Source organism: Corapipo altera, unplaced genomic scaffold (genome assembly GCF_003945725.1).
Source record: "Corapipo altera isolate COAL_440 unplaced genomic scaffold, ASM394572v1 24, whole genome shotgun sequence".
Classification (NCBI taxonomy): domain Eukaryota; kingdom Metazoa; phylum Chordata; class Aves; order Passeriformes; family Pipridae; genus Corapipo; species Corapipo altera.
Window position 1 is genome coordinate 7,708,388 of NW_020884903.1, and position 27,565 is coordinate 7,735,952.

At 33.5% G+C, this 27,565-nt stretch overlaps 1 protein-coding gene across 2 annotated transcripts in view; it reads right to left on the minus strand.

Moving 5' to 3' along the window:
• The window catches only part of RTTN (rotatin), a 79,275-nt gene that overhangs the window by 51,379 nt on the left and 331 nt on the right, over positions 1–27,565 (minus strand). For both annotated transcript variants that reach the window (XM_027650980.1, XM_027650981.1), the window contains exons 2-20: positions 26,874–27,061; positions 25,419–25,617; positions 23,666–23,755; positions 22,535–22,613; positions 21,194–21,308; positions 20,508–20,658; positions 19,428–19,593; positions 16,763–16,944; positions 14,833–14,948; positions 12,968–13,138; positions 11,445–11,657; positions 10,106–10,218; positions 9,448–9,574; positions 7,411–7,536; positions 5,196–5,312; positions 3,279–3,418; positions 2,846–3,017; positions 1,726–1,825; positions 241–329 (exon numbers count right to left, since the gene is read on the minus strand). In XM_027650980.1, coding sequence (XP_027506781.1) covers positions 241–329; positions 1,726–1,825; positions 2,846–3,017; positions 3,279–3,418; positions 5,196–5,312; positions 7,411–7,536; positions 9,448–9,574; positions 10,106–10,218; positions 11,445–11,657; positions 12,968–13,138; positions 14,833–14,948; positions 16,763–16,944; positions 19,428–19,593; positions 20,508–20,658; positions 21,194–21,308; positions 22,535–22,613; positions 23,666–23,755; positions 25,419–25,617; positions 26,874–27,061 — 2,654 coding nt within the window. The remainder of the gene's footprint in view (positions 1–240; positions 330–1,725; positions 1,826–2,845; positions 3,018–3,278; positions 3,419–5,195; positions 5,313–7,410; positions 7,537–9,447; positions 9,575–10,105; positions 10,219–11,444; positions 11,658–12,967; positions 13,139–14,832; positions 14,949–16,762; positions 16,945–19,427; positions 19,594–20,507; positions 20,659–21,193; positions 21,309–22,534; positions 22,614–23,665; positions 23,756–25,418; positions 25,618–26,873; positions 27,062–27,565) is intronic.

Below are 27,565 nucleotides of genomic sequence, written 5' to 3' on the forward strand. Positions count from 1 at the left end.
TGGCTAACTCTTCTCATAGGTAACTCTTCCCATAGGCAAATCAATCTTCTCTCATGAAGAGAATCTTAGCATTATCAGAAGCAGAATAAAATATACATTGCAATTACAACTGTTACTAAACATTTGTATTCAGTGCAGTATTAATGCACAAAAACTAGTGTTACAAGTGCAGAAAAAGGCAAAATCTACTACTGTCATGCTGCACAATGCCTGCAGAAGAACCTGCAACAATAGTTTTACCTTGCCATCCACATGTACACATTCATTAAGGTAAGCCAGTATCTTTTCTATCACACCCAACTTTTTCACAATTTCATGCATCTTGGTATCTATAGGAAAAACAAAAGATAGTAAGGATGACTGGTTCCGTACAAAGTTCAATATTGAACTTATTTTTGCAAGATCACAAAGTCTTGCTGTCGAGAACAAGTTTCCAAAATTGCCAATCAACAGTAGTACAGATCTCTACCAAGGCAGGTCTCCTCAAAGTCTTGTTATCTGGTTATAGTAGCCTCTTGAACACTAGATTCTTAAATATCTTACATAACTTCCCGTAAGTCTTTTATGTTCAAGAATTACAGTAATTCCCAGTGCAACTCAATTTCAGTCAAACGAAGATTTCACTTACTATATTTTAGAAGTGTTTAACAATTTAACATGGAACTGAAAATGGTATGAGAGTATTTTCCAGTGATACCCACCCTTCAGAGTACCTGGTTTATGAATACTCAAAAACAAAAAAAGGATGTTATTTGAGTTGGTTGTGTTTGTTTTTAATAACTAAAAAGTGATCCTTCATATGACATTTGTCCCGATAAAGTTGCATTTTTTCCTTTACAATTTCATCCTAAGTTTTGTTTCATTTTTGAAATATCTGAAAACTTTGGTAGCCATAAATAAATGCATTTTATGAGACAAAGTAGATATTTCCTCATTTTTGTGATAATTTTTCTGACAAAAAAAGATGTTAATTTTAATATTATCTAAGATTTTCACCTTCTCATGGTGAAAAACTTCTGTCATTAGAATTTAAACTCCTTAAAGAAAACATACTTGAATCAGTTTGAGTACATAGAGTACAAACATAAAGGTTTGAAACTCTACAGTTGTGACGCTGCCTCGAGTGAAATAATGCTCTATGCAAGACTGCTTACTTGCATCTAATTCGATCATATCTTCTTAATTCAATAACTTCTCCCCATGAGAGTAACACAGTATAACTACAAAAAACACCTGTGATTCTTCACTAAGTATAAAATCCCTTTAGTTAGCCTGCGTAATCTAAGAATTAACTTTCCTAATTAAAAAACACCACCAACAAAAACATATATTATATAAATATATATGATTGTGTATCTGAGTTAACAATAGGAAAAAATTGGAAGCTTCATTACTTCTGAGACAGATCAACAAACTGATGAACATTAAAAAGGAAAAGCAGAAAGTAAGCCCTTGCAGAGCTTACAGAATTCAGCTTAGTCCTCTACTACCCAAGGGAGCTGTTTTATTTAAATAAGATCTCTTATTCTTGAGGGCAACAATGACAAATAACTCTTTTTTTTTATATCAGTTGGTAGATCATCCACAATCGTGCTAATATTCTGGTCCAACAATATACATAAAAATTACAAAGCGTATCCTTAGCAGAAGCATACAGAAAATGTAGCAAAACTGCAAGCTCACGAATGACCACCACATGAATACAAATTTTCTGAATAATTTTACCTTCTAAAATGACAGCGAGCTGCTCGGCTGCAGACTTCCGTAAAACCAGGTCAACAGCATCAGAAGTCAAGATATCATGCAGCTTTTCAACAGTTTCTGCCTAAAAGTAAAACTATGTTAGATTTGTATCCAGCATGTTACCATGACACAAAGTAACCAGCCAAATTTCCTAACAGAAAGGAGAAAACAAAAATATTTAAATTCCTTCTTAGGATGTATTTGATTAAATCCCACATGCATATAACAGCAATGGATTAGGTTATCATCTTTTTGCAACAAATCGCTAATAATACCTGTGGAATATAAGAGCCCAATAGTTTCTAGTGCACAACAGATGCAGATTTATAACAAATAACACTTAATTTAAGTAGGACTACAGAAAGCTCAACACTACACAGAAATGCTACATACGCTTCCAAGTCTAAGGGAACTGACTTTTAATGGCAATAGTTAATTGGGTTAGAGAAATGGATGGTTAGGATGTAGGGAAAGAGTATAAATCAAGAGTACAATGAGCTGTCAGAATAATTTTTTTCAGAGGACAAGCATCTTAGCATTTGTTTACATATTGTTAATCTGAAAGCGTTGAGGGTAAGTAAGGAAGGATAATAGAGGGGAGATGGCAAAAATGGAAAAACAAAAGAGAAATATAAGTTTTCCCATAGGTCAAATACTCAAGATTTGCTTTTCACTTTGCAAAAGCAGTAATATTAAGAAAACACAGACTTAAGTTTCTAATCTGTTTTAGAGTATAACATACCAAAAATTATTTGTGCCTGTTTCTGTAAAAATATTGATTTTGTGGGGAAACCTCTATGTGAGAAAAAAATCAGACTATCCATGCACAATGAAATTGTTATAAAAAAAGCAGGCTTGTGTTGTTGGCACTCAATTTAAGTCTTCTCTGAAGACAAGAAAGAAAGGAAGTATTTTTTTTCTGATTGTTGTATAAGGTAGCATAAAAACTACTGTTAAAGTTCACACAGAAAGAATATAACAACAGATTTCTTTTTATGAAGTAAGCCGATTTGTATCAAATATTGCAAACTTCTCAAAGTTCAGCGATTGGGTAGGTAGAAGAGCTCATCAATGACACAAAATTTAGACAGAGTTTACTCACCTTAATTATTGACTCCTTTTTATCATCCAATTTTACCTCAATGGCTCTTTCTATAATAAATAAGTTTGAGATGCTGGAAAGCACATTACCATCCAGACGTGGGCGTTTCAGGTTTGCCCCTTCTTCATTCAAAAGATGGAATGCTAAATGTTTAGGTGCTACAGAACGAACCCTAAATGAGTAAATAATTAAAATAAATATATAAATAATATATAAATATATAATAATATATAGATATATACTCGAGAACTTTGGTTGTATAGCTAGAAATTAATTACTTTACAAAATTAATGGGGGGAGGGAGAGTAATCACCTAACTTAATATTGATTAACCTTTCAAATCAACCCACTGCATAATAATCAGTTGCTTTTTTAAGAGAAGATGTTGTTGTCATCAGCATTAGAAGACATGCTGAAATGCTACATTACTTACAACTGCTTTTTTGAGAAGAGAAGGCGCAGAGCAGCCTGTAGTCTCGTAGTTCTAGGGAGAGTACCCTCTCCTTTGTCAGAGGTTGTTTCACTCAAAGAGAGAATGCAGTTACCTAAAGTATCTTTTGTGTCAGCATAACCCTAAAGAAAACAACAAACAAAAATTTCCAAAATGAAAAAAAAATCCACTTACTAACTCAGCAAATTAGACAAGGTAATTCCCTTTTTAGAGGTTAAGGGAAGGTGTGGAAGAAACAACACCCAGAAAAAAAAATTAGGAAAGTATTCAAATTCTGCAGATTAATATTCCTCTCCACAAACACTTTTAAAATTAATAAATGATTCTGTCCACAAATAAAAATAAAAATTTCTTTACGTGCCCCAGAGGTACTTTGACCTGAAGTTTTACCCTTCAGTAAATTAACATGATGCTGTTCAGTAAGGCCAGTTTCCATTTCAATAAACAGAATTCAGTCCCTACAAGAAAGTTACTTCAAAACACTAAATTCTATCTATCCACAGATCTTTGTCAAAGCATTTTCACAGACAAACAGACAAACCACAATCACTTATGTCAAGCAATGATACTGCAAACCTTTTAAAATTAGAATAAAGTACAATGCATTTTATATGCACTGGGTAAACACAGGCCTTTGCTATGTGCTACTCAAATCTCTATTGTACATAGCCACTACAGGCTACAGAATAGAGGGAAATTCTACTCACAAAAATCTCTCACATTTAGCCTACAGCTTATATTAAATCAAGCCCCACTTATTTAATCTTGAATATCAATCATATGTTGGATATACACATAGATATAACACAGAAAAGCTAAAATTACTAGTTGAGAAAACTCTGAAGTAACCTTTCTCCCACTACTTTCAAGTTCTCAGTGTATTTCCTCTGCATATTTTTCTGTCTGAGCCATCTATTTCATGGTCCATGTTATTTGCCTTGATTTTGTGCTGCTTGAGTAAAGGCTGAAGGTATATAAGCAGTTTTTTCAACTTATGGTAACTGAGGTGCAGGTAACTAATGAATACATAGCAGTGAAATAATTAAGTACGTGTAATTATCAAGAGTGATATTTCTGGAGAAAACAAAGACAAAATGTATACTTGGATGTATTAGCTAAGTTAAATAAAAGACAGAAATATGGCAAAATAACAGGTACATGCAGCAAAATATCTAATCGGGGAGACTATGAGCAGACCACAAAAGGGAAATTTCAAGAACTAGAATAAAAATAGTAAAGAATTCAGATGGAGCAATTAGGCTGAAAATCAAACTAAGAGAAGTAAAAGTTCTCATTATATTAAGCTGAGAGTAAAGATAATGAAAATAAAATTTGCACATTGTTGGAGATACGAAAACTAAGGTCTAAGGATAATAGTAAATGCTGATACTTCTATAATACCGGAAGCAAAGAAACGAAAAACAAATATCAAAATATACTGAAAATACATCTTACATCTATTGCTATTTTTTGGTTGTGTATTTAACTGGAAAACTGTATCATTATCAGAGAGAAGTTACAATTTTCAAATTTAAGATATGTGGGACATTCTAATAATTATTAACTCATTTTAAAAAGCATGAACGTTTTAGTCTATACTTGGATTATCCACTCATATCTTCAAACCATTTAAGTTCCAGTCAGTACTTGCTCATGTGTACTACAACATTCCAAATTTCATATTGTAGTAACACCAGGCTAAAATTTGTCTACAAATTCAATGTACTAACTCTGACTGATATTAGGACCTCTATAAAACACTTCTCCATTTGACATCTGATAAAACAAGTCTGTAGGCATACTACTGTTACTATATTTTCCATCTCCTACATCTGCCTGTTATTTAACATGATCTACATGATTTCATACATAAATTCAGATTAAAGCACTTAGAAGTACCTGTAAAACAGGAATGACAGGACAGAGGGCCTCAATAAACTTGCTCCAAGTCAATACTGCCATTATTAACCGTCCTTGCAATAAATGTATCAGAATGGCCTTGGCTGTTGAGTTCACCTGCTCAGTAACAAAAAAAACAAAACCACTAATGCAATTTTCAATGTGTCTAAGTCAGTTTGTTAATGTTGTAATTAAGAATGTTATACAAAAAGTCTCAAAGACAAAATATTGTTTCTGCAGAATGCTACTTTTAAATTGCCAGTTACACATTACAGCATTACACATCACACATTACAACATTAAGTTGCTTGAAAAGCCTCTCAGAGGAAACACACAAAACAGTTCTGCCTAAATAGCACCCAGTCATTTTCCCCTTAGAACTCTGGTTTGTCTTTTCTGAAATAAAGTAAATCATTACTTAAATTTATACACCTATTGGTCCCTCTATCCTGCAGGTAGAAGAAATTCTGTTTCTTTTCTTTCCCCATCCTACCTTTCTGGGGTATTTTATTCCCAGTCTGTGATATGCATCTGAAGATACAGGAAGAAGAGAGATTTATAGCCTCTTAAGTGGTCATTTCATTTTCTTGAGACAAATAGTCAAACTGAGAAGGCTACCAAATGTTTCAAATTGTACAAAAATTCATCTGAAGCTATTTATCAAAAAGGAAAAAAGGTGTACGATACAGCAATTATACTGTATCCATGTACACAGTATATAATCTATACAGTAAGCAATATTGGAGTATTTACAAGCGAAAATTATTACTGCAATGGGAACAGAGGGGAAAAAGCCAGCTTCTCACAAGTTGCTCTTCCTTACATAGTGTAAAAACAGAGTCAAAATCCTGCATTTTATGCCACAGCTAAAAATCATCTCACCCCAGCCAATAAGGACAGCCTTTGATAATATGACTCTAGCCTATCTTTTAAATAGAGGCTGGCTTTATAAAATCATACGGCAAATCTTAAGACCAACCCTGGAATACAAGGTTCTTCTCAATTTTTTCTCATTGTGACATGCCTGAAAGATTCAACTGATGCTTTATGAAAACTTAAGTAGCAGATATGCATCGAAGAAGTAAAAAAAAAAAAAAAACTTGGATATGATCTTCATTATCTGTTTTGTAAGAAGTATAATAAAAATGCATTATAAGGTTATAAAGAGAACAAAAAGTGATAATTTTGTAAATATGCGTTCTTTGATCTTTTTAAATTCATTATCCAATACCAATTGAAATCTATTTCTTATGCTTGACCAACCACTAAGAGAAAACTGTCAGTCTTTTCCATATGGTATCCAATGGGGTAGTCAAAATAAATTATTTCCTTGCAAAAGATAAATTACATACAAAGTATAAACACGTAGCGCGTTATTAAAGATCTTTTACTTTTCCTTTTAAAATGCTAAAAAAAATCACTTCTAAATGGAATTGTGCACAGTACTGTGTTTAAAAAATATCATTCCAGGAGAGAAGCTGAAAATAAATAAATAATTTGTTAGTCAATGTTCTTTCCCTCTGACTGTAGGGACATTACAGATCAGCCATAAAGGAGTTACAAAGAACCTAGGTAATTTTTTCTTCCTCTCACAACTCCCTACTTCGCTCTATATGTGAGTTAGGAAATAATGAACACTTGTTAAGCAGTCATGCATATAAACAAACCCAACACAAATTTGGTCCTATTGTATAATATTATAAAACATTTTTATAATAGTCAGGTAATTATATTAAAACACAGATGTGCTTGTAGTGATGAAATACAAGTTTATAGCAAAGACATTGCAAATTTAAAGTGTCTTTTTGTTCCTCAACCAACTCAGAGGTCACCCCACTTTTACAGAGACTTGAGACTTCAAAGTTTGTGTCTCCCATAAGTGTAAAGCAGCATACATACTATTTCATCATATGCATTTTATTAGGACTGAATATATTACAAGAAAAGATGAATAAAAACAATTTTATTTCATTTTCATTAGTCTTTATTACAGTTAATAGCATCCTATACCTATAATATTATCTTGTCTCTGAATTCATCGCAAAAAAATCCCAAATCTTTCAATTTACTACAATTTCATTATTTGTATAGCTTTTCTATATACAAAAACTCATATTTAATCAAAACTTCATGTAAGCCTCAGACCACTGTGGAGAATATCAACACCTTCTTTGCATGCACATCAACTTATAAATACAGCTACTAAACACAGTACCTCATTCTTATCGTCCTGAAGGCCAAATGTACAGATTTCATATAATACTTTAGGATGTAGAAGGAAATGTACTCCATGGCAGACTGAAGACACAGGCTTCGCAATATTATGAATACCTAAACAGTCCTTCAGTAAAAATAAAGTCAGTTAGTTTAAAAATTCAAGACAATCTCCAGTACTACATCTTGTTTTATAAACTGCCTGAAGTTGTCACGCAGTGAAAGGCTTCCTCCAGGCACTTTGGATGACTAGTTCTGAAAGCTAAACTTTACAGTCCTGGAAGGAACTCTCTTTAAAGATCACTAACTGAAAATTCCTGTTACTACACAGGACTAAGAAATAGAAAATAATTTTGTTCCTGTTTTAAATAATAGTGAAGATAAATTAAAAAACTGTATATGTTGTTTGGTCTTACATTAAAATAAGGAAAACCTAAAATAGGCAGGTAAAAATCTCACAAAAACAGACAAGTGTCATTCAGTGGAGATAAGGAATTTTCTTTCTGAAAGACTAGCTCCACCATATTTGTACATTACTGAATTATGCTATAAGCACACTAAGTATAGATGATGTCCATTACAGAAAATAAATATTACAATGAAGTATTATAACAAAATACAAAAGTGATTTTTATTTTGTGAGCCATGATTACTGAATATCTAAAATGACCTGATGAATATGACATTGCCATTCTCAACATAGAGTACAGTCATACTTCTAGGAAGTTTACACTCTATTCGTTGGACTATCATTACAAAAAACTAAGGCAGTGACAAAATATCCATATAAAACAAAATCAAGACACACATAAACCCTCCCCACACGCACAAAAGAACCCAAAAAGAACCCCAAAAAATCAAAGAAAACAAACCAAAAAACAAAAAATCAAGCAGTACCTAAAAGGATTTACATGTTCTTAAACCCAAACATTACACATATACAAACCTGAACAAAAAAAAAAAAATCAAAGAGAAATGAAAAATTCCTGTGAATGGAATCAAATCTGTCCTTGAAAAGTGGGCCCATGTGAACCTCATGAAGTTCAACATGGACAAGTGCAAGGTCCTGCCTCTGGACTGGGGTCATCCCCAATATCAAATACAGACTGGGGGATGAACAGATTTAAAGCAGCCCTGGTGAGAAGAATTTGGGGGTACTGGTGGATGAAAAGCTGGGGAAGCTGACAGTCCATATTCATAGCCCAGAAAGCCAAGAGTTGCATCAAAGGAAGCATGGCCAGCAGGTTGAGGGAGGTGATTCTACCCATCTGCTCTCGTGAGACCCCGCCTGGAGTGCTGTGTTCAGGTCTGGGGTCCCCAGCACAGGAAAGACATGGACTTGTTAGGAGGGCCACAAAGATGATCAGAGGGCTAAAGAGACCTCATTGCAGCCTTCTAGTACTTTATAAGGGGTCTTGTAAGAAATACAAATTTTTTATCAGGGTCTCTTGTGACAGGACAAGGAATAATGGTTTTAAACAAAGAGAGGGCAGGTTTAGACCAGATACAAGGAAGAAATTTTTTACAATGAGGGTGATGTAGGTTGCTGAGAGGTGGTGGAACCCTGGAAACATTTAAGGTCCAGCTGCATGGGGTTCTGAGAAACCTGATCTAGTTAAAGGCCTCAAATGAGTCTGTGATTCAAAGGACCTCATTTCAGCAAACAAACTGAACACTTGAATTCTTTTCAAAACCAGAAACAGAACAAAAGAAAAAACTCAGTATAACAGCAGTCAGAAAACAAAGCGACCAGCATTATTAAGAAGGCTTTAAAAAAATAAAAACAAAGATTTTTAGTCACTGCTTTTCCCTTTCTAGAGATGCTGTCATTTTGAAGTGCAGTACCTGAAGTATAACTTAACCAAGCTGATTTAACACCAAAAATGTAACAGCAAACTGCAAGTCCAGGTCTACTAAGATTTTCTAGCATATAACACAGTAAACTGAATTTGCATTAAAAATGCTTTTAATGATGAAATCATATAATATGCATTATTGAGTGCAACACCAAGAGTGTTAAGTAAGCATCAGTTCTAACCTTAACCACTTCCAAACAGCAGTGATAGGCTTCAGCTTTTATATTCAATGAAGGATGAGATAATAGGCAGAGAAGTATCTTCTGACTGTTCGCCTGGAGCAATGAGTTGGCCTCAGTAGACTTCCAACTAAAAATGAAAAATAATTAACTATTGTTTATTTTACAGTATCTAAAGATGTCTACAGATTTTCCTGTTCAATTGCAGGATTATCTCTAAAAAATACTTTCTGCAAGGGTATATACACCCTGAAAAACAGACAAAATTCAGAGATCACAACATATTTGCCAAAATCAATTTCTGAAAGTAAAATAAAAGTTATACAAATATACTTAAAACAAAAGATTTAAAAAAAGTCTGAAAGACAAGTCAAGATGTTTGAAGACTGTTTCTTTGCAAATCACATAACAACTTTATATACAAAATCAGAAAAGCTTAGATATGGAATAAAATATTAAGTTTTTAGCATCTGAAATTCAATTTTCAATACACCCACTACAGAATGACACAAATCAGTGAGAATAGACCTTTCAATGGCTAAAAGAAAACAACTGTTCAAATACAGGGAATAAACAAGTTGAGATTCTATTGGAGAAACTTTATCAATCTAAAAAAACCCCATACTTTCACAAGCAGCGTTTTACATAGTAATGTACTCACATATTTGAGCACATGTGAATGCATTCTCGAAGCAAGGGAAAGTGTTGGTGGAAAGGTAGACTACACAAGGCCTGATCTGCCAATTCAACTAATTCAGAAAGATTCGCATCCCCCTGTGACGGAAAATGAAGAGAAAGGAAGAAACTATTAGAAACAGTAAAATTAAAAGTATCCTCTGTTATTGCTTAATCTTTCAGAATTTATCATAATTGAATATTAAGTAAGATTTAGTTTAGTCTTCACAGAAGTTTATAATTAATTCAATAAATTTCAAACAAAAAAATTCAGAATCTCTTCCTGAGAGTGGAAAACCCTTCACCTGATGAATCCAAATAAACTTCTAATAAACTCTGTGGGAATAATGTATGTCTAACATTTCATGGCATGAACATAATAACTCTATTCAAATTACTATTTTTTTAATCATTATGCAGTTTATGTGAGAGGAGTATAATGAGAGATTCTATTAAACTTTTAACAAATCATTTTTAATATTAAAGAGCCGGTTTCTTTTTTCTAAATTTAAGTACATACGTCTTCGTTGTATTTGGTTACCAGATACATTAAACATGAGCCATTTAAAATTTATGGAGTTAACTTCAGTATTTTATAAGCAAAGTATTGCTTCTATAAAGTCCAGAACCTACCTAAATAAAGGATAGATTAACTCTGATTTAAGACAGCATTATATTTCTATTCCTGTATTTCATTAATTTATTTTAGCATCAGTTTTAGTATTTTGCAAAATTGCTCATCCGTTTAGATAATAGAGAAGAATATTTCAGTATTGTGCTAGAAGCACTTAACTAATAAAGCAAGGCACATTCATTGTCTTCATAACAAAGTAACACACACAAATCTCAGCCAGTTTAGAAGCAGTTGTTTTTTAAAGCTGCAATTGCCAAAGTAGTTGGGATTTAAAAGTTTCTGAACAATCTATTTAACTACTGGACAACATACATACACACACATTATATAATTAAATAAATATAAAATATTATATTATATATTATATATTAAAGTACATATTTACATAAATATAAATAAATAAATATTTTCTTGCTTCTTACTTCTTTGCCCCAAAAAAGTCCAGTGCTCGCTTCCAATCTCCAATTGTTTATTTCTTTGCTTTTACTTAAGATTAGATTTTTTTACAAACACCATGAAGAATATTAATAAAAACAAATATAAATTAAATATATCTTGCATCGTATGGAATTCTCATACTTACAGATCTTATTCTGTCATGTTAGACTATAATTTTTACCAGATAAAAAAAAAAGAAGTGAAGGAATAAAACTTGTCTACAGAAAGTATTTTATATAATAAAATTCCACACCTTTTTATGAACTTCAACCATAAAGCTACAAGTGCATTCAATTGAATATGCAGCTTCTGAAATTTGTTTATAAATAGTGTAGTTCTCAGTACTCATCTGCTCCAGATAAGCTGCAATGGATTCATGAATGCTTGGGTATTCCATGGAGAAGGACATGTCCAGAGAGAGAAGAAATAAAGCATTCAGCAAACTCTTTTGTATAACTTTACTGGCCTTTGAAAAAGAAAAGAATTGTCAGAATAACAGCCTGAAAATACAGTAAAACCAACAATAGCATTTGCAGTCATTCAACAAGTACAATCACTACTGCTGCTACATAAAAATTAGAGAAACGCGATCATTAAATGAGTTCTGTATGAAGAATTATTTTTTTCACTAAAAAGTGATAGTTAATTAGATGTCACTCCTAATATCAGACCTGCAACCAGTCACCAAAGTTGTGTACGATCCAAGAACAGCACTAATAAGCACTGTTGGCCAGAGTCAATTCACTGGTTGACCACGAGATGGCAGAAAATACACAGACCACAAATATTTCTGTATTTAATAAAAAGCTGTCTACAATTCCACATAGTCATACTAAAAACTAAGAAACTGGGATTTCTCTTTTTTGTTTGGTGGTTTTGATTTTTAACTGCAAACGTTCAGTATTATTTCAACTAAAATGTTGACCTCAAATAGAGTAGCTTTTTTCTAACTCTTGTCATACACAGAAAGGATATATTATGTGCATAAGAACATAAAGGTAAAAATTATAAAAAGTCATGATATTAGTATGTCTACACTTATTTGCAGTACAAGATGTAATATTTGTGACAAAAAGCCATCAGTAGTAACCGATCTTCTACCCTGAATAATGTCTAAAAAAAAAGCTACACTCACTAAAAACTGGTCTAAAAAATTTAAACCCATTCAGATTTAAACACCTAACACTAACACATTCCATCACACAAAAATTTTATCGGACCTTCCCATCTGAAATAAACAGAAAAAACCCTCCACCCTAAAAAGTCCAAACAAAAAAAAAAAACAAACCTCAAGAACTACATCAGAGTTCCTTTTAAGGAGCTCTGGAAACAAAGAACAATTAAAATCACTATGATGTATGAAACATAATTCCTTACTACATTTCATCAGATTAAGAGTGATGATTTTAAATGTTATGTCATTCTAGTCTTACTTGCATACATGCTATAAACTAGCAGGGGGCAGCAGAGCTTTGCAAACCATACATCACACCAGAGAAAAAACAATATAGGAGGGAAAAGAAACCTGAATTTCAAAAACTTGTTTAAAAACTGTAATAAAAATTGTTTTTTTAAGATTTGAAATTTGCAGTGTCCACTGATAACTAAGAATGGACAAAGCTGCCCTCTGTGACCACATATCAGCCAATGCAGATCAGATTAATTTCTCTGTCCAGTGGTTATTTTCCCAGTATTAATCCCTGAGGAAGGCAACACTTTCTGCCTTCTTAAAATGCAAAAGCAAAAGACAATCACGTATAATTAGTGATGTCATACCTTTTCTACAGGGAGAAGTATTTGCAGCAATCTAACAGTGAAGACTGAAATGCTAATAAATGCCATTCTGTGATGCACCAACATCACCTTGGGCTGTTCTGCACTTATATTGGTTTTGTGATATAATATCGTTTCTCCAAGTAAACCCAAGACCAGAAGTAATCTGTCTTTCTGAAAACAAAATCAGAAATACAGTAGTTAAAAAAAAAATTAAACATTCCTGCATATTTACAGTGTTTATACAGCACCCACAGTATCATTAACACAATTATACCAAATATGCTAAAACTGCATAAATACACAGTATTGTTTGTCATACGAACAGAACTATGCAGTAGAACTCAGTCTACTTTCACTTTTAGTTCTGAATACTTGTTCAATAATTACTCATTACTGCTTGCTCTCTCACCTTTCCTCTCCCACTTTTCTCCCCTCCCTCTGCCTAAATTTTTGCTAACTACACTTTTGAACTTCAATTTTAATATGGAAATACTAAGGCCTGGTCTGAACCTGCAAATAAACCTTTACCTTAAAATTAAAAAAAAAAAAAAAAATCCGACATCAACTCACAATCCAAACTTTGAAAACATCAAAGGTTTTTTTATCCCTATTCATTCTCAAAGGAAACAGCAAAGTATTTTTTTTCCTCTCATCCTTCTTTTAAAAAAAAAAAATCAATACAATTGTATAAAATTACCCAGCTTATTTGCAGAATTTTGCTTGTTAGTAGCCTGGAAGCAAACATTATGCTACTAATAATAATCAGCAGGATACATATATATTGATGCTCACAGTTTATATTTTAGTTTGATAGACTTACAAGCAATGAAACATACAGATTCAGATCATAAAACAACTAGACAAAAAGGTATTAAGCTTCTGAGATGAAATATTCTGCAAGAAATCTTCAGCATTGACTTGGAGTTGATCAATTATCATAGATTTTCACAGATCAGTACCTTAAATTCAAAGAAAAAATTTTCATTTGCTAATAGGTCCTATAAATAATATAAAGATTTGTGAAAGAAAATAGGGAAGCCTACAGCAATATTTTAATGAATTAATATTGCAGTTATTATTGTTTTATGTTCACTGGTATTTTCATGAATTCTAACTTAAGTCAGGTGCATTTAATTCAAATTTTTAGACAAGTTTCCATCTGTAACTCTGATATGTTTGTATTGTGCCTAAGCCATGGCAGCTTATGCTTCAGCTTTCACCTGTCTTCAAAAAAGCAAGACAGCCATTATTATTTCATCTGTTATTCACTAATTTGGTATTTCATGTATACAAGAATTCTCAATTGTGTCCAGATGTATTTCCAGCAATTTAAATTATTTGGTCAACAGTACCTTCACACTTTGAATCCCTCCTGAGACAAAAAGTCTTCTTTCTTTCCCTGCTAAGCAACATAGTTAAGGATATCTGAAATTTGTGCAGGGATCTATAGTTCCTGTGTAGGAAATAGATAGCATGTACGCATCTTACAATTCTGGATCTAAACAGTTATCTCCCTGATTTTAAACAGATAGTTTATAATGAGTAAAGAATGTGAAAGTTGCCATTTACATCAAATGTCTCCAACATTTGTAGTTGGTGCTTTTCCCTCACATCCCCTACCCTACTTAAGTTTCTCTCAACGGTCGCTTATTTTCTTGAGATGAAACTCCATGTGTCGTCTAGTAAAGGAAGTTACATTTTAAAAAATAACATGTCATCAGTAGAACTAGTCATAAACTACTTAAAATTTTCAAAAGGGTAGCTCAGCAGAAGATTAGATCTGTATATGAATCACTGCAGAAAATGTCAGAGGCTTACAAAAGAAGACTGTTAAATATGGCTAAACAAAGTCTGAGGAATCTTACCAATTCCAATGCAAAAAGGCTATCATCTTCCCAAACGTTTTCAGAAATAGCATCACCAATAAGGAACATGTCTTCAACAAGCAATTCAAGAACTTCCATTGTCACTCTCCGACTGCCTAGGAACACAAGTGAGAGGATAAACTGAAATGCAGACAAAGTATTATATTTTGATATTCAGAAGACATCACTATAAACAAGGGTTTATTCTAAATATAAAATATAAACTTACTGTTTTTCCTTTTAATTTAAATAGAAGAAAATCTACATTATACCATATAAGTTGATAATAACTTTCATAAAAGTGCCTGTTGATTTTAGTGAAGATAAAAAACTCAAAATATAACCACATGAGAAACAGTGTGTTACTGCCTCACAGTATCACACTGTCTCACAGTGTGCCTTCAGATCACAGGCTTTCAGATCCAATATTAGTTTCCTTACAATCTGTGTCTCATTACAGCACAGTGGAAGAATGAAAGAATACCATCTAGTAGAGTTTAAAAAGTGTAAAAAACCTTACAGAAAGAGAAATAAAGACAGATCAACTTTATCTGAAAGCAAAACTATTTTAGGTCACAGAATCACAGAATATGTTAAGTTGGAAGAGACTCATAAGGATCATTGAGTTCAGCTCCTGGCCCTGCACAGGACCATCCCTGTGTCATCCCTGAGTCACACCATGCACCTGAAAGTATTGTCCAAACGCTTCTTGAACTCTGTCAGGCTTGGTGCTGTGACTACTTCCCTGGGAAGCCTATTTCAGCATCCAACCATCCTCTGGGTGAAGAACCTTTTTCTAATACCCAACCTGAACCTCCCCTGACACAATTTCAGGTCATTCCCTCAGGTCCAGTCACTCATCACCACAGAGAAGAGATCAATGTCTGCCCCCCCCTCTTCCCCTCACAAGGAAGTTGTAGACTGCAATGAGGTCTCCCCTCAGTCTCTTCTCCAGGCTGAACAGACCAAGTGACCTCAGCTGCTCCTCATACAGTCTGCTCCTCATTGAATCTATGATAAGATTCAATGAAAAAAACTTGAAAGGTGGAAAAACTGTATTTTAACTTTGCAGATTTGAAGTGACAGGCACCAGAAAAGGAAAAGATAGAAAATACATTTTCTGCAATTTTACATTATAAATAAAAGATGCCAGAAGTCACAAATGTGCTTGTGACTAATTAATATTTAAATATCACTATTCTGAAAGGGAAAAACAAAACTTAAATTCATTTTAGTTGGTTTATTACCAAACAGAAAAGAGGACTGAACAATTTTCATACATATTTCATACAATTTTTAAGCTAAAGCCTCTTTTACTATCCTAGTCATAGACAGATACATGTATATTTCCATCTCCTATATTTGAAAACCTTACCATGTTTACAATACCTGTTTTGAATTACATTTTACAGCTAAATACCATTTTAGACAACATAAGAACAAAAAGACTGTCCTTCAAAAAGACTTTGTAATTTAGAAACTTTATAAGTTAAAATTAAAATCATAGTTGTTATCATTACTTATGTTTCTTAAATCAGTTATGTGTTACTGCATTCATATGAATAAAAACAAACTTCTCCCCAGAATTTTTGTTTATTATTTCTTGAACAGGAGGTAAACTCTATGCTCAAAGAAATCAGAACATGTTTGTTTAAGTGTGGTTATTTTTTCATCCACACACCCACTTCTTCCCACCATCAGTAAAAAGTACTTAAAACTTCTGCAGCAATTCTGGAAAACAACCAGAAGATTCAAGCTTTATGACCTGAACAAAGTCCCAGGAAAAGAACTGTTGTAACTAGTTACAGTACTTCACTAATTATCTGTACCCTCATTTACTTGAGCTACTCACCTCATAATACCAACTTCTTAAGAGGTCTGTATTAAAAATGAGAAGGATAAATAAGTGAAACATTTAACACTTTCTCACCTGTTCTTAGAAGAGGTACTGCATTTTCCAAGACAGAAACACAGAATTGAGGAAGGCTAAGTTGCTTCATCTGTAATTCCAAAGTGTCCTCAATTTCAGTATCTGGTAGATCAATATGTCCTACATCAAATGGGGAATGCAGGGAGATTCTGGAGTTTGCATTTGCTTGAGTACTGTTTCCACTTAAAACAACAAACAAACAACAAAAAAAGACATGGTTAACTCTTGCAAAGAGAAAACCCATATATGTACACATATCAAAAACAGCATCAAGTATTTCCATGTCCTCCTCCCTTAAACATATCCTTCCTTCCATCCCATCCTTTTTCTGCTATCCACCAGTGTTCCAGGAAGAGGGGTATTTTGTTTGGTTGGTTTTGTAAATGTCAGAACTAGTAACACCACAAGTGAATGCCTAATGTTTTGGCAGCCATCTTCAAACGCACTTAGTACTGTGTACTGGAAGAAATACACATGCAATGAATACAATATCGCAAGAGAAATATAAGTTGAATTGAAACTTATTTTTTGTGATGAACAAAATCTCTCAAGGCCACTTACCAAATAAATTTCATCCTGAATGATACTTACTGTATTAAAACCATTCTATATAGCTAGCCACAAGAATCATTGGAAGGAAAATTACAAAGTGTGCCCTACGTTAAAGCCTTAGGACTACCTCACCAACTGTAAAACAGAAAATATTCTCTTGCCCAAGAAAGCTTTAAGTGCAATCAAGTATACGTTACAAAATATACATGGTGTGATTATATTATAGAAATATTTTACTTATTAAATATATATTAGATATAGTTCACATATTATGTACAGTATATAGTTCATAATTGTATTCTTTTTCAACTGTTTTCAAAAATAATCTAATTCTGTTGTCAGAATTATAATTAATACAATTCAGAGCAGATATTTTTTACGTTTTTTCTTATCCTAAGATTTGCTTTAAAAACCTGTATTTAAAAACCTGACTTTTGTAGTTGGTTTTTGTTTGGTTCCTTTGGTTATTATTAAACATGCTGAAAAAAAGGAATTGTGGCATGACTGTGTTGCACTATATTGTCTAATTAAATGCAAAAGATGTATAAAGAATAGCAATTAAGAATTTAAATGCCAACTGATTAAGAGGTCAATAGAAGACTACAAGAAAAATAGAAGAGTTCAGTAGTGTGTAGTATGTTTGGCTGCACTTACCAGAGGGTAAGGAAGTAGAGGTATCAGTCATAAAAGCAATTCAGAAGAGGAAAGGTTAAGTTTCCAGGTAGAATTTGAAACAGACAAACAGATAGATTGAAGAGTCTCAAGATTTAAGAACAAGGAAAAAGAAAAGTTACATATAGTTAGTAATAAACAAACAATTTACAATTCAATTATTTTGAAAAAGACAAGATTCACTAAAAGCAGCTCTTCCATATCAAAATAAGCAATGTCAGAGTAACACTTCTATCATTTCTCTCTATCATATCTTCTACTGACATCATGGGTTTTTTTATGCTACCTCTGGGCTAAATTATATCTTTGTAAGAAATGGGATTTATGGACAGTGAGCAGTTCTACTGCACCACACAGGATGCAAGAAGATAAAAGCGTACAGTCATGAACAATTCATAATATGGCCATATACTTTTAATATACTACCACTCCCTGATTTCTAGATGTCTCATCACCACCTAAACCGGTCCTTATTCTTATGCAGATTTCGTTACTAGACTGATAGCCAGGCTATCACTATTTCTTGCACAATATACACAGCTGCTATTAAACTGTGAAATGTTCAAAATGGTCAGATCCTAAAACACACTAAGCCTGGAGCTCATCGACATTAAAATATTAGTTATATATTAAAATATTAATATATTAGACTTGAGCAGAAATAAACTTCTAATATAATGACTCTCAAGATGCATTTACAATTTACTGCATGAGATATTCTCATCACAGTCAAATGCCTAGGAGTTACTCAATCATTAAGCCCACACACTACAGAGACTCGTACAAACTACCAACAAGAATGCAATAAGGATTTACAAGGACTTTTAAACTTCTACATATTAAAAGACATTGGTTCTTGAACAGCAGCTTTAAGTCTGTTGTGTCAAGATGAGTAACAAAATCACATACAAATCTCTCCATTTGGAGGGAACACAGATAATTCATAATTTCATATCGGAGTAAAATTTTTAGATGTTATAGAACTGAATTTTGTTGTCAGATTTAAAAGTAAAGATTAAAGACTAATAGAAATCTTTCTACATCATAGCATTTTTGACAATACAATACACTGTTACCTATGGGACAGCCATTCTGCTTAAAAGAACTACAAGGTCATCGGCTGAAAAAAACCGAAAAATTCCCAACTTTATAGCAACAGTCTGAATAAATGCTTGTCTATGTATTACAAATACATGCACAAGCAATAACAATTAATACTAAGAGATGTTGTTTAAAAAGGTGGTTGGCTACAAAATGTGGCAACGTTCTTTTATATTCTAAACACCACTTAAAGAACAGTTTCATTCATAAAACATGGCCTGAATTTTCACAGTTACCAAAACTCTTGCATCATTCCACATACTGACAAGGAGTTGATGATATAAGCCCATATTAATTTTTTTTTTTAATTGAAGTGTAAGTTATTTCCTGTTTTATTCACCTAGAAGATACTGCATCCCAATCTTGACCATCTCCTCTAGGACGCTGAACTGTCCGTCCAATTACAGATGGCCGAGGGCTACTACTTCCAGGTGATGGATTCTGAGAACAAGGAGGACCTCTTGGCTCTTGACAGTAAGATATAGATGAATTCTGGGAAGCTGTGCCTTTATGTAACACAAAGCATATATTTTCCATTAGTGGAATCCATTATTCTGAAAGATACTAACACAATGAACGGTAAAAGTAACCGAGGGGAGATATGGAAAACACCAAGTAAATACTGGTGAGCTAGGACAACCTATCACTGGCAAGCAGCAGAGTTTGGAAAAGTAATTCTAAGGCAAAACCACTAAAGATTCCAGCTGAATCATAAATCTTGAGTTTTAAAAGTAGAAACAAGCGTGTCTGCCTAAGGTTATTGGACTTGTTGATGTTATAACTGAATTAGCAGCCAATATCACTTATTAAGACACCAAATATAGTGGCAATTTAATGAAGAAAACCAGACTACCAATTTACAGAAACACAGTTGATTCAATTCAGATGACAAAATGGAAACAGGAAGACCATTACAACTAATTTACACCATTAAAGCTATAACATTTAAGCATTAAGAGTATTGTGAAATAGGCTTAATGACTGCAAAACTCAAAACAATGATTAAACTATTTTTAGCCACCAGCATAAGAAGTTGACATAGCTAATGAAATTAGTAACTACACTGTTAAGAACTAATAGCTCAAAAACTTTTCTGAAACTCTGCCCACTTTTATTTTACAGATTTGATCTAGTTTTAGTTAAAAATCCCTCTCCTGCTGACATACAAACAGTTGGATACTGGGAAAAGTTGATGAATGAGTAATCTCAGCAAACAGTAAAAATGAGTAACTACTTTAAAACAATTCAAGTACTCAAAATTTTTTTATTAACATTAGTAGTACTGAACACCATTTATTCAGCAAAACAGTTTCACAAGATTACATTTGCTATAAGTTTCAGGGGCTTCTTTCCAAAATCATTTTAGGCAATCTTAACTGTAGTAAAAACAACAGTATTTCAAATAGTTAAAAATACCTACCTTGCTCTGTGGAAGAAAAGCTTGGATCTCTATGAAAGTTAAGCCTGCTTCTCAAGAAGATGCACAACTGTTGCAAGCATGACACAGCCTGCAAAGCTAAACGATGTCTTCCATCTCCTACAAAAGCCAGGTTTAGCAGGGACAAAAGGCTCTGCAAAGGTAAAACCATCAACACCAATAGCTGAATACTAATCATGTTCATGAACAACTATGCCAGTAAAAGTCTTATACTAAATATAGTCCACAAATGCTTCCAAGGGTTTTTCAAAATCACAGCAAAGAATAAATAGGCTTAACTACTGTTTTCTTACTGAACGCAAGACTACCAGTTCTAAGGAAAAAGCAGAGTTCTACACTGTAATTCCAATGAAGTCAGTACTTTCATTGTGGAAGCCCATTAGAGGGTGTGCATACAACACCACCACAAATTTATCTTATCCAGAAGAAACAAAGTATTACTTCAGAACACACTTCATTACTGATTAGCAATATACGTTACAACCAAAAAATTCTCTAAACGTGATAGGTAGCCAACGTCCCCTTTCTTATGCACCTAGAGTTAACATAAAGGAACTTCTGTTTAGCTATTTTGTTTAGAAACAAATCATATAATTTACATCAATTCTTCCTTGGTACAACTTATACCACAGCACAACAAAAACATTAAACTTCATGTGAATTCTTGCCTGTACAATCTTTGGCCTTTGAAGGAAGATCTCAGCAGGAAAATCTTGCATAATCACATCCTGAAGAAGCTCACAAGTACTCCAAATTAAATTTTGGTTGTTACTTCTCAAAGAACTAAAAGTTCAGATTTAAATATGTATTAAAATTAAAAAGAACCAACCAGTAATTACTAGCTTGAACAAGTATTTACAAGAAAGTTACAATCACAACACTGAAGAATCTAAAGAAAAAAACCTCTGTACTAGTCACACTACTTTTAAAATTGAATTATTTCTATGCCATGCTCATCCCATATACAACAAACTCAACTCCAGCTATTATCAAGCCACGTGTAAAATTAGGTTCCAAAAAGAGAAATAACATTACTGATATTCAGTTGAAATTAAAATAACAAATACTAGAAAGTCCCTCTGAAGCTGGTAATTATCTGTGTTATACAGCAAGTAATCTAACTCATACCAGTAAAAAAGTTTCTTTCATTACTAAGGTTCATGTAGAACTTAAAAACACTTGAATTACCTATGTGGGAAGTTCCGTAAAGGAAGAAATTTATTAGCTATTCTCTAAGATGTATATTAGTAAATAATAAAAACCTTTAGGATAGTCTACTTCACTTTTTTCCACTTTAATCATTTCAGAAACCACTGTTTCTGAAATCACTGTAAAAAAAAAGTCCAGTTTTACAAATTTCTGTTCTTTCTGTATACTTGGGTATAAAGGAAATTAAATATTAAAGAGGTTTTCCAGCTTCAGGGGTCTTTCAAAAGGAAACAACAAACAAAAAAACCTATACTAGAAATCTATCACAGTTCTGTGTCAACTCATAAGGAATCCCAACTACTGAATTTTCCCTTGGGCCATTTCAAACACTGTTTTTCTAAATGAAAGTTAAAACCAAAAAATACAATCATTGCAGAAAGACAATCAGAATGACTCAGTACCTGGATAAGATCCTGTACCTAAACTTATTGCCATAAACCTAGACAAGGGACTACTGAAAGTATGGATTTTCCTGCCAAGTGGTCATGGGGGTAAAGTAAATAATGGTTTTGTTCCACCTTGTTCTAATATTAACTGAATGAAATCTTTGATCCACTTGAGAAATTTAGAAGACAGTCTGAAGTATCATGAAAAAAAAAACCCAAATGTACTCTGATTTAAACACTAAGAAAGGAGCGACACTGTCCAACCTCAGCACAGCTTTCACAATCATTTATCAAAAAGTAGCTCATTAGGTTGTTTACAGGAACAGCTTTATGATGCAGAAGGACAGAAATTGACAACTGCTATTTCAGAAAAATAAAACCTACAATATAATTCTAATGTTTCTATTACTGCACCTTTCATTTGATGAAAGTACATGTCTATCTGTTGAAGTCAGAGTTAGCCAAGGAAATGTGGAAAATTTCAAGCATTTCACTGCAAAAAAACAGAGCAGATATTTTGGAACATATTTTATACAAAATGTTATACCGTATATATTCAAGACAAAGAAACTTATACAGAATCTGAAAAATAACTGTTTTACTAAATATGGACTTGCACGAACTCAAGTGCTTTTAATGAAAGTATTCAGCAACACCAAAACACCACTAAAATCATCTTAAACCCAAATGAAATATACTTAATGAAGAAAGTTTTAGCAAATCTGGTACTACAGAATATTTATTAGCATGATCTCTAAAAATAGAAAATATCCCTCATGCTTTTACTCTTAAAGCAGTAGAAATTATCATTCTTACGGAATTATGGCACATAATAACTAACGAAAATAACTATGAAGCTATTTTTAACTTAAAGTTTGTAATAATTATTGTGCAATTCTTAAGACAGCTTATAAACTACTAAGGAAGTAAACTGGCGATTCACATACAGTAATGCAAAGTCATATTTTAAAATCTAGTTCTTAGCACCATACTGTATGTTAAATATGACACACTTCTGTGAACTGCTACTAATACACTGGTACAGGCAAAGACTTGCCAAAGTATTACCGGTCTCTGCTTGTCAGAGAAACACTTCATATAATCTTACTGACAAAAAAAAAAATCAAATTGTAACATTGATTTTCATTTAGATACAAGGTAAACATTCCCAAAGCATCTAATCCAGTTTTCTAAGAAGTAGAAAGGTACTTCAGACTAAGTTTTAAACAGCCGCTTTTGACTATGAAACACAGATCTTCTGAAAAGCATTAGCAATTTAAATAATCTTTAAAATTGCAGTACTTTTTAACATACTTTACATATTCCAAAAAGCTAAGCTTTTTACTTGAAAAGAGAAAGATCTATTAAGACGAGTGTCATTTTTATAAGCGTTATAATTGTAGTTTCTGTGGTACTCAATTTCACAGAATAACAACAGGAAAGAGAATAACCAATATTGCTATGCACATTTCTAATGAAATTCAACCTAAATTACAACTCTAAGCACTTTCTATAATTAACATATTCCTTCATAACTACACATACCGGCTGTTCTTTTGGGAGGTGTTTCTAACTGTAGTGGATAACTTCTACCTTGACAAAAATATCCAGTGAATAATTCCTCTTGAGGTAGAACTAAAATAAAAAACAGATAAATTTAAAAAATGTACACATACACACACACACAAAAGAAAAACTCGATTTATTTTCATGTTTTTCCTGAACTACCTCCGTTTCGCCCTTGAGTTCTAAATCAGTCTCCTTAATAGGTTAAAATAGTCTCAGATGATAAGAAAAATTGAGTAAAGAGAGTGTATCAATGTGTATTTTTTCATAATTATATTCCGCAATATCATTCAAGCAATAGCAAAAATAATTACACAAAATGTATTGCCTGATGGAGAACTGGCAGCCAAACAAAAGGTTTTCCTTTAATCTACCTATGTAGCAATAAAATAGACTTTTTAAATTAACTTCTTATAGCCTTTTTCTACCAAAACTGCTGTCTTCTCAGGTCCCACGAAAAGTTGTCCCCTTTGTATATAATATGTATATTGTTAAATACAGATCATTCATACACAAACTTTATAAATATAATCACAAGGTATGTAACATTAAAAGCAGTCTCTCCAGACCATAATATGGTTCAAAAGATCAGACTAAATAATGCCCAGATTATTAGTTTACATTTTTTCCCAGTAACTGAAGTTGAAACAGAAAGAAAAATACAACACTCCTGTTAGGAAGCACTAAGATTATTTCATCCACACATGCATACAATTTACAGCTTAAGTAACTTCAATTGAGTAGTTCTAAAAGATAAGAATGCACATGTACAAGATTAATATACTTTTTCCCACACAGTGGAAACATGAAGTAAAAATCTGCCTCAACATGGGCACAGGAAGAAAAAAAGAAAAGGAAAAAAAAAAACACAATTGCCAGGCATCACATAGTGCCAAATAGTTCTAGCAAACTACAACTCCAAGCATTAGACAGGCTGCAGAACCACAGAAAAATTGCTTTTATCTCTGAAACTGCACAGTATGAGTGAGAGAGGTGTGGCCATTATTACAGCATGCACTGTAACAGCAGTGTCTTTCCCACAATAACCAGGAGGATGAAGTAAGCACTTCTACGATTTGTAATCTTCTCCTCCAAACTTTGTGCTAAAATTTTTAAGGCAGAAGAGGAGACTCACAGGAGTTACGTTATATCTAAGAGGCACTGTAAATCTTTGTAACAGATAGATAATGAGCTAGATAACAGAAGCAAGTAATAGCACTTCCCATATATGTGAAGTACTTCACACATAATATGACATTTATGGATTTTTCTATGACAAATACTAATACAAAACTAAGTAGATAGTGCATACAACTAATGTAGTTTTAAAAATAGGATCAGCCACGGCTTATTTCTTTTTTTTTTTTTAAGATCTGAATTGCTCTCAAAGCTAAAGCCTATGAACAGCAGAAAGCACACTTTACTAACAAAATTACAGATTTATTCAGAGTTGCTACACTTGCTGCCATAAAGTTGTTCTTAGAAGTTGTGTCATGCTCTTTGTACATTATAGAAAACAGATATTACACACTGAAGAAATGGACATAGAATTCCATCACAAGAATGGCACTAGGTGGTTTAGCTAAAGTCACACTGCCTCTGGTACAATTTGATTACTACACAATTCACTGATCTCTCAGAAATAATTTGCCTATTATGGTTGAAAAGATCAGCTTTACATAGCCTTTCCCTTTAATTTAAAATAGATTACACTCCAAAATATGTAATTTACCTGGTTGATTTACTGAAGGCTGAGACTGAGCTTGATAACATACTGATAAAGAACTGGAAGAAAGTTCAGAAGGAAGGAAGAACAGTCCATCCACAATCCCATCAATTATGGCCTGCAAATTTGGATCCACATCAGAGCGAAGTTGAGAGAAAAATTCCACTGCACCAATTCCAATCATTTTCTGGGCAGCAGGTGGATGCTATATTAGGACAAATAATTGACAAAGTTACTCTGAAAAGTCTCAAGGTGTCTGGATGAGGGTGGGAGGTAGAGAGCAGCAGGGGAGGAAAAAATAGAATTGTAATATTTAATTTATATTTTGTCTTTATTCATTTAGACCACTGTGCTGAGATAGAGCTCGTTTTCTCTACAGTGGCTGGTAGGGGGCTGTGTTTTGGATTTGTGCTGCACACAGGGTTGATAATATAGAGATGTTTTCGTTATTGCTGAGCAGTGCCTACACAGAACCAAAGACTTTTCTGCTTTTCATACTGCCACGCTGGCAAGGGGTCTGGGAGTACATGGGAGGCTGGGAGGAGACATGGCTGGGACAGGTGACCCCAACAGACCAAAGGGATATTCTATATCACAGAATCATAAAACAGCCGGGGTTTAAAGGGACCTTAAAGATCATCTAGTTCCAACAGCATGCTCAGTCTATAAAGTGGGGGAAAGAAGAAGGAAGGGAGAGATATTTCGAGTGACGGCATTTGTCTTCCTAAGTCACTGTTATAGGTGATGGAGCCCTGCTGTCCCAGGGATGGCTGAACACCTGCCTGCCCATGGGAAGTGGTGAATGAATCCCTTGCTTTGCTTTGCTTGTGCACACAGCTTTTGCTTTCCCTATTAAACTGTCTTTATCTCAACCCACAATTTTTCTACCTTTTACCCTTCCAATTCTCTCCCAGATCCCACTGGTGGGAGAGTGAGTGAGCAGCTGTGTGGGGCTCGGTGTCTGGCTGGGGTTAAACCATGACAATCATCCATCAGTATCAAGGATGGGTTTTTTTGTTTCCTCTGCCTAGCTGCTGTTTAGTGATTAAAACAAAAGAATGTAAAAATCTGAGATATCTGAAATTTCTCTAACATTTTCTCAATTTTCTTAAGATAACTTGCACTGATGTTCAAATCTTCATTTTCCAGGAACAGTGCAAATGCCTAGTTGCAAATAATGCTCCAAGGAAAAAAAGAAACACTTAGTGAGAAACTAAAGGAGAAATCCAGAAAAGAATGATTTTTCTCAGCTATAATCTGGTGCCCTCTTACCCATTTTCAAGTCACTCAAATTGTTTTAATTTTGGTCTACACACAGTGGCTTTATTATTCCTGTTTTACAAAAACAGTCTAAAAATCTCATTATATGGAGCTACAAATTCAAATAATATTCAGCTTTATTTAGCTTCGGCATTTTAAGGGCATATAGTTTAAAAATAAATGAATGTTAGTAGGTCATACCTTGATCAAACTGTTCACAAAATTTAGTACTTCCTCTTTTATTGGTACGACTGGGAAATTGAACCACTCCAAAAGGTTACGAAAAAGTGCTTTTTCATGGACCAGATCAGCATAAGAAATCAAGTTGTGATCTAATTTAAATAGAATAGTCTTCAGAGATCGCTCTCTTATCTCTGTCAGTTCATGACCTGCCCAAAAAAAAAAAGATATTAAAAAAGCCATAATATTATTTGATGTAATTTTTTTCTTAATTGGACAAACAGAATACTGTCAAAGATCTGTGGGGAAAAAAAAGCCAGCTTTTATGCTGTCAGTATTATGCCTACAAGGAAGACAAATATGATTATGCTCACCAGCGATAACCTAATCAAGTATGTTTGCATGGTTACAAAGCAGTGAAACATTATAAACTATAGTATACCAGATATAATATGGTGCCAAGTACACCTCTCCTGATATAACCCGGTGCCTGAACCTCTGCCAGAATATGCTGTAGATACGGAAAGCTGCCTCGGAGTCGTCAATCTGACAAAGAAACTACCCAAGCCCACTGAATCGAAAGGCATCATTTCTGAAGGGGCAGCCTTCGGCGTTTCCTAGGGCAGCAGTTCCACCTAGGGCAGCGTTTCCACCTAGGGCAGCGTTTCCACCTAGGGCAGCGTTTCCACCTAGGGCAGCGTTTCCACCTAGGG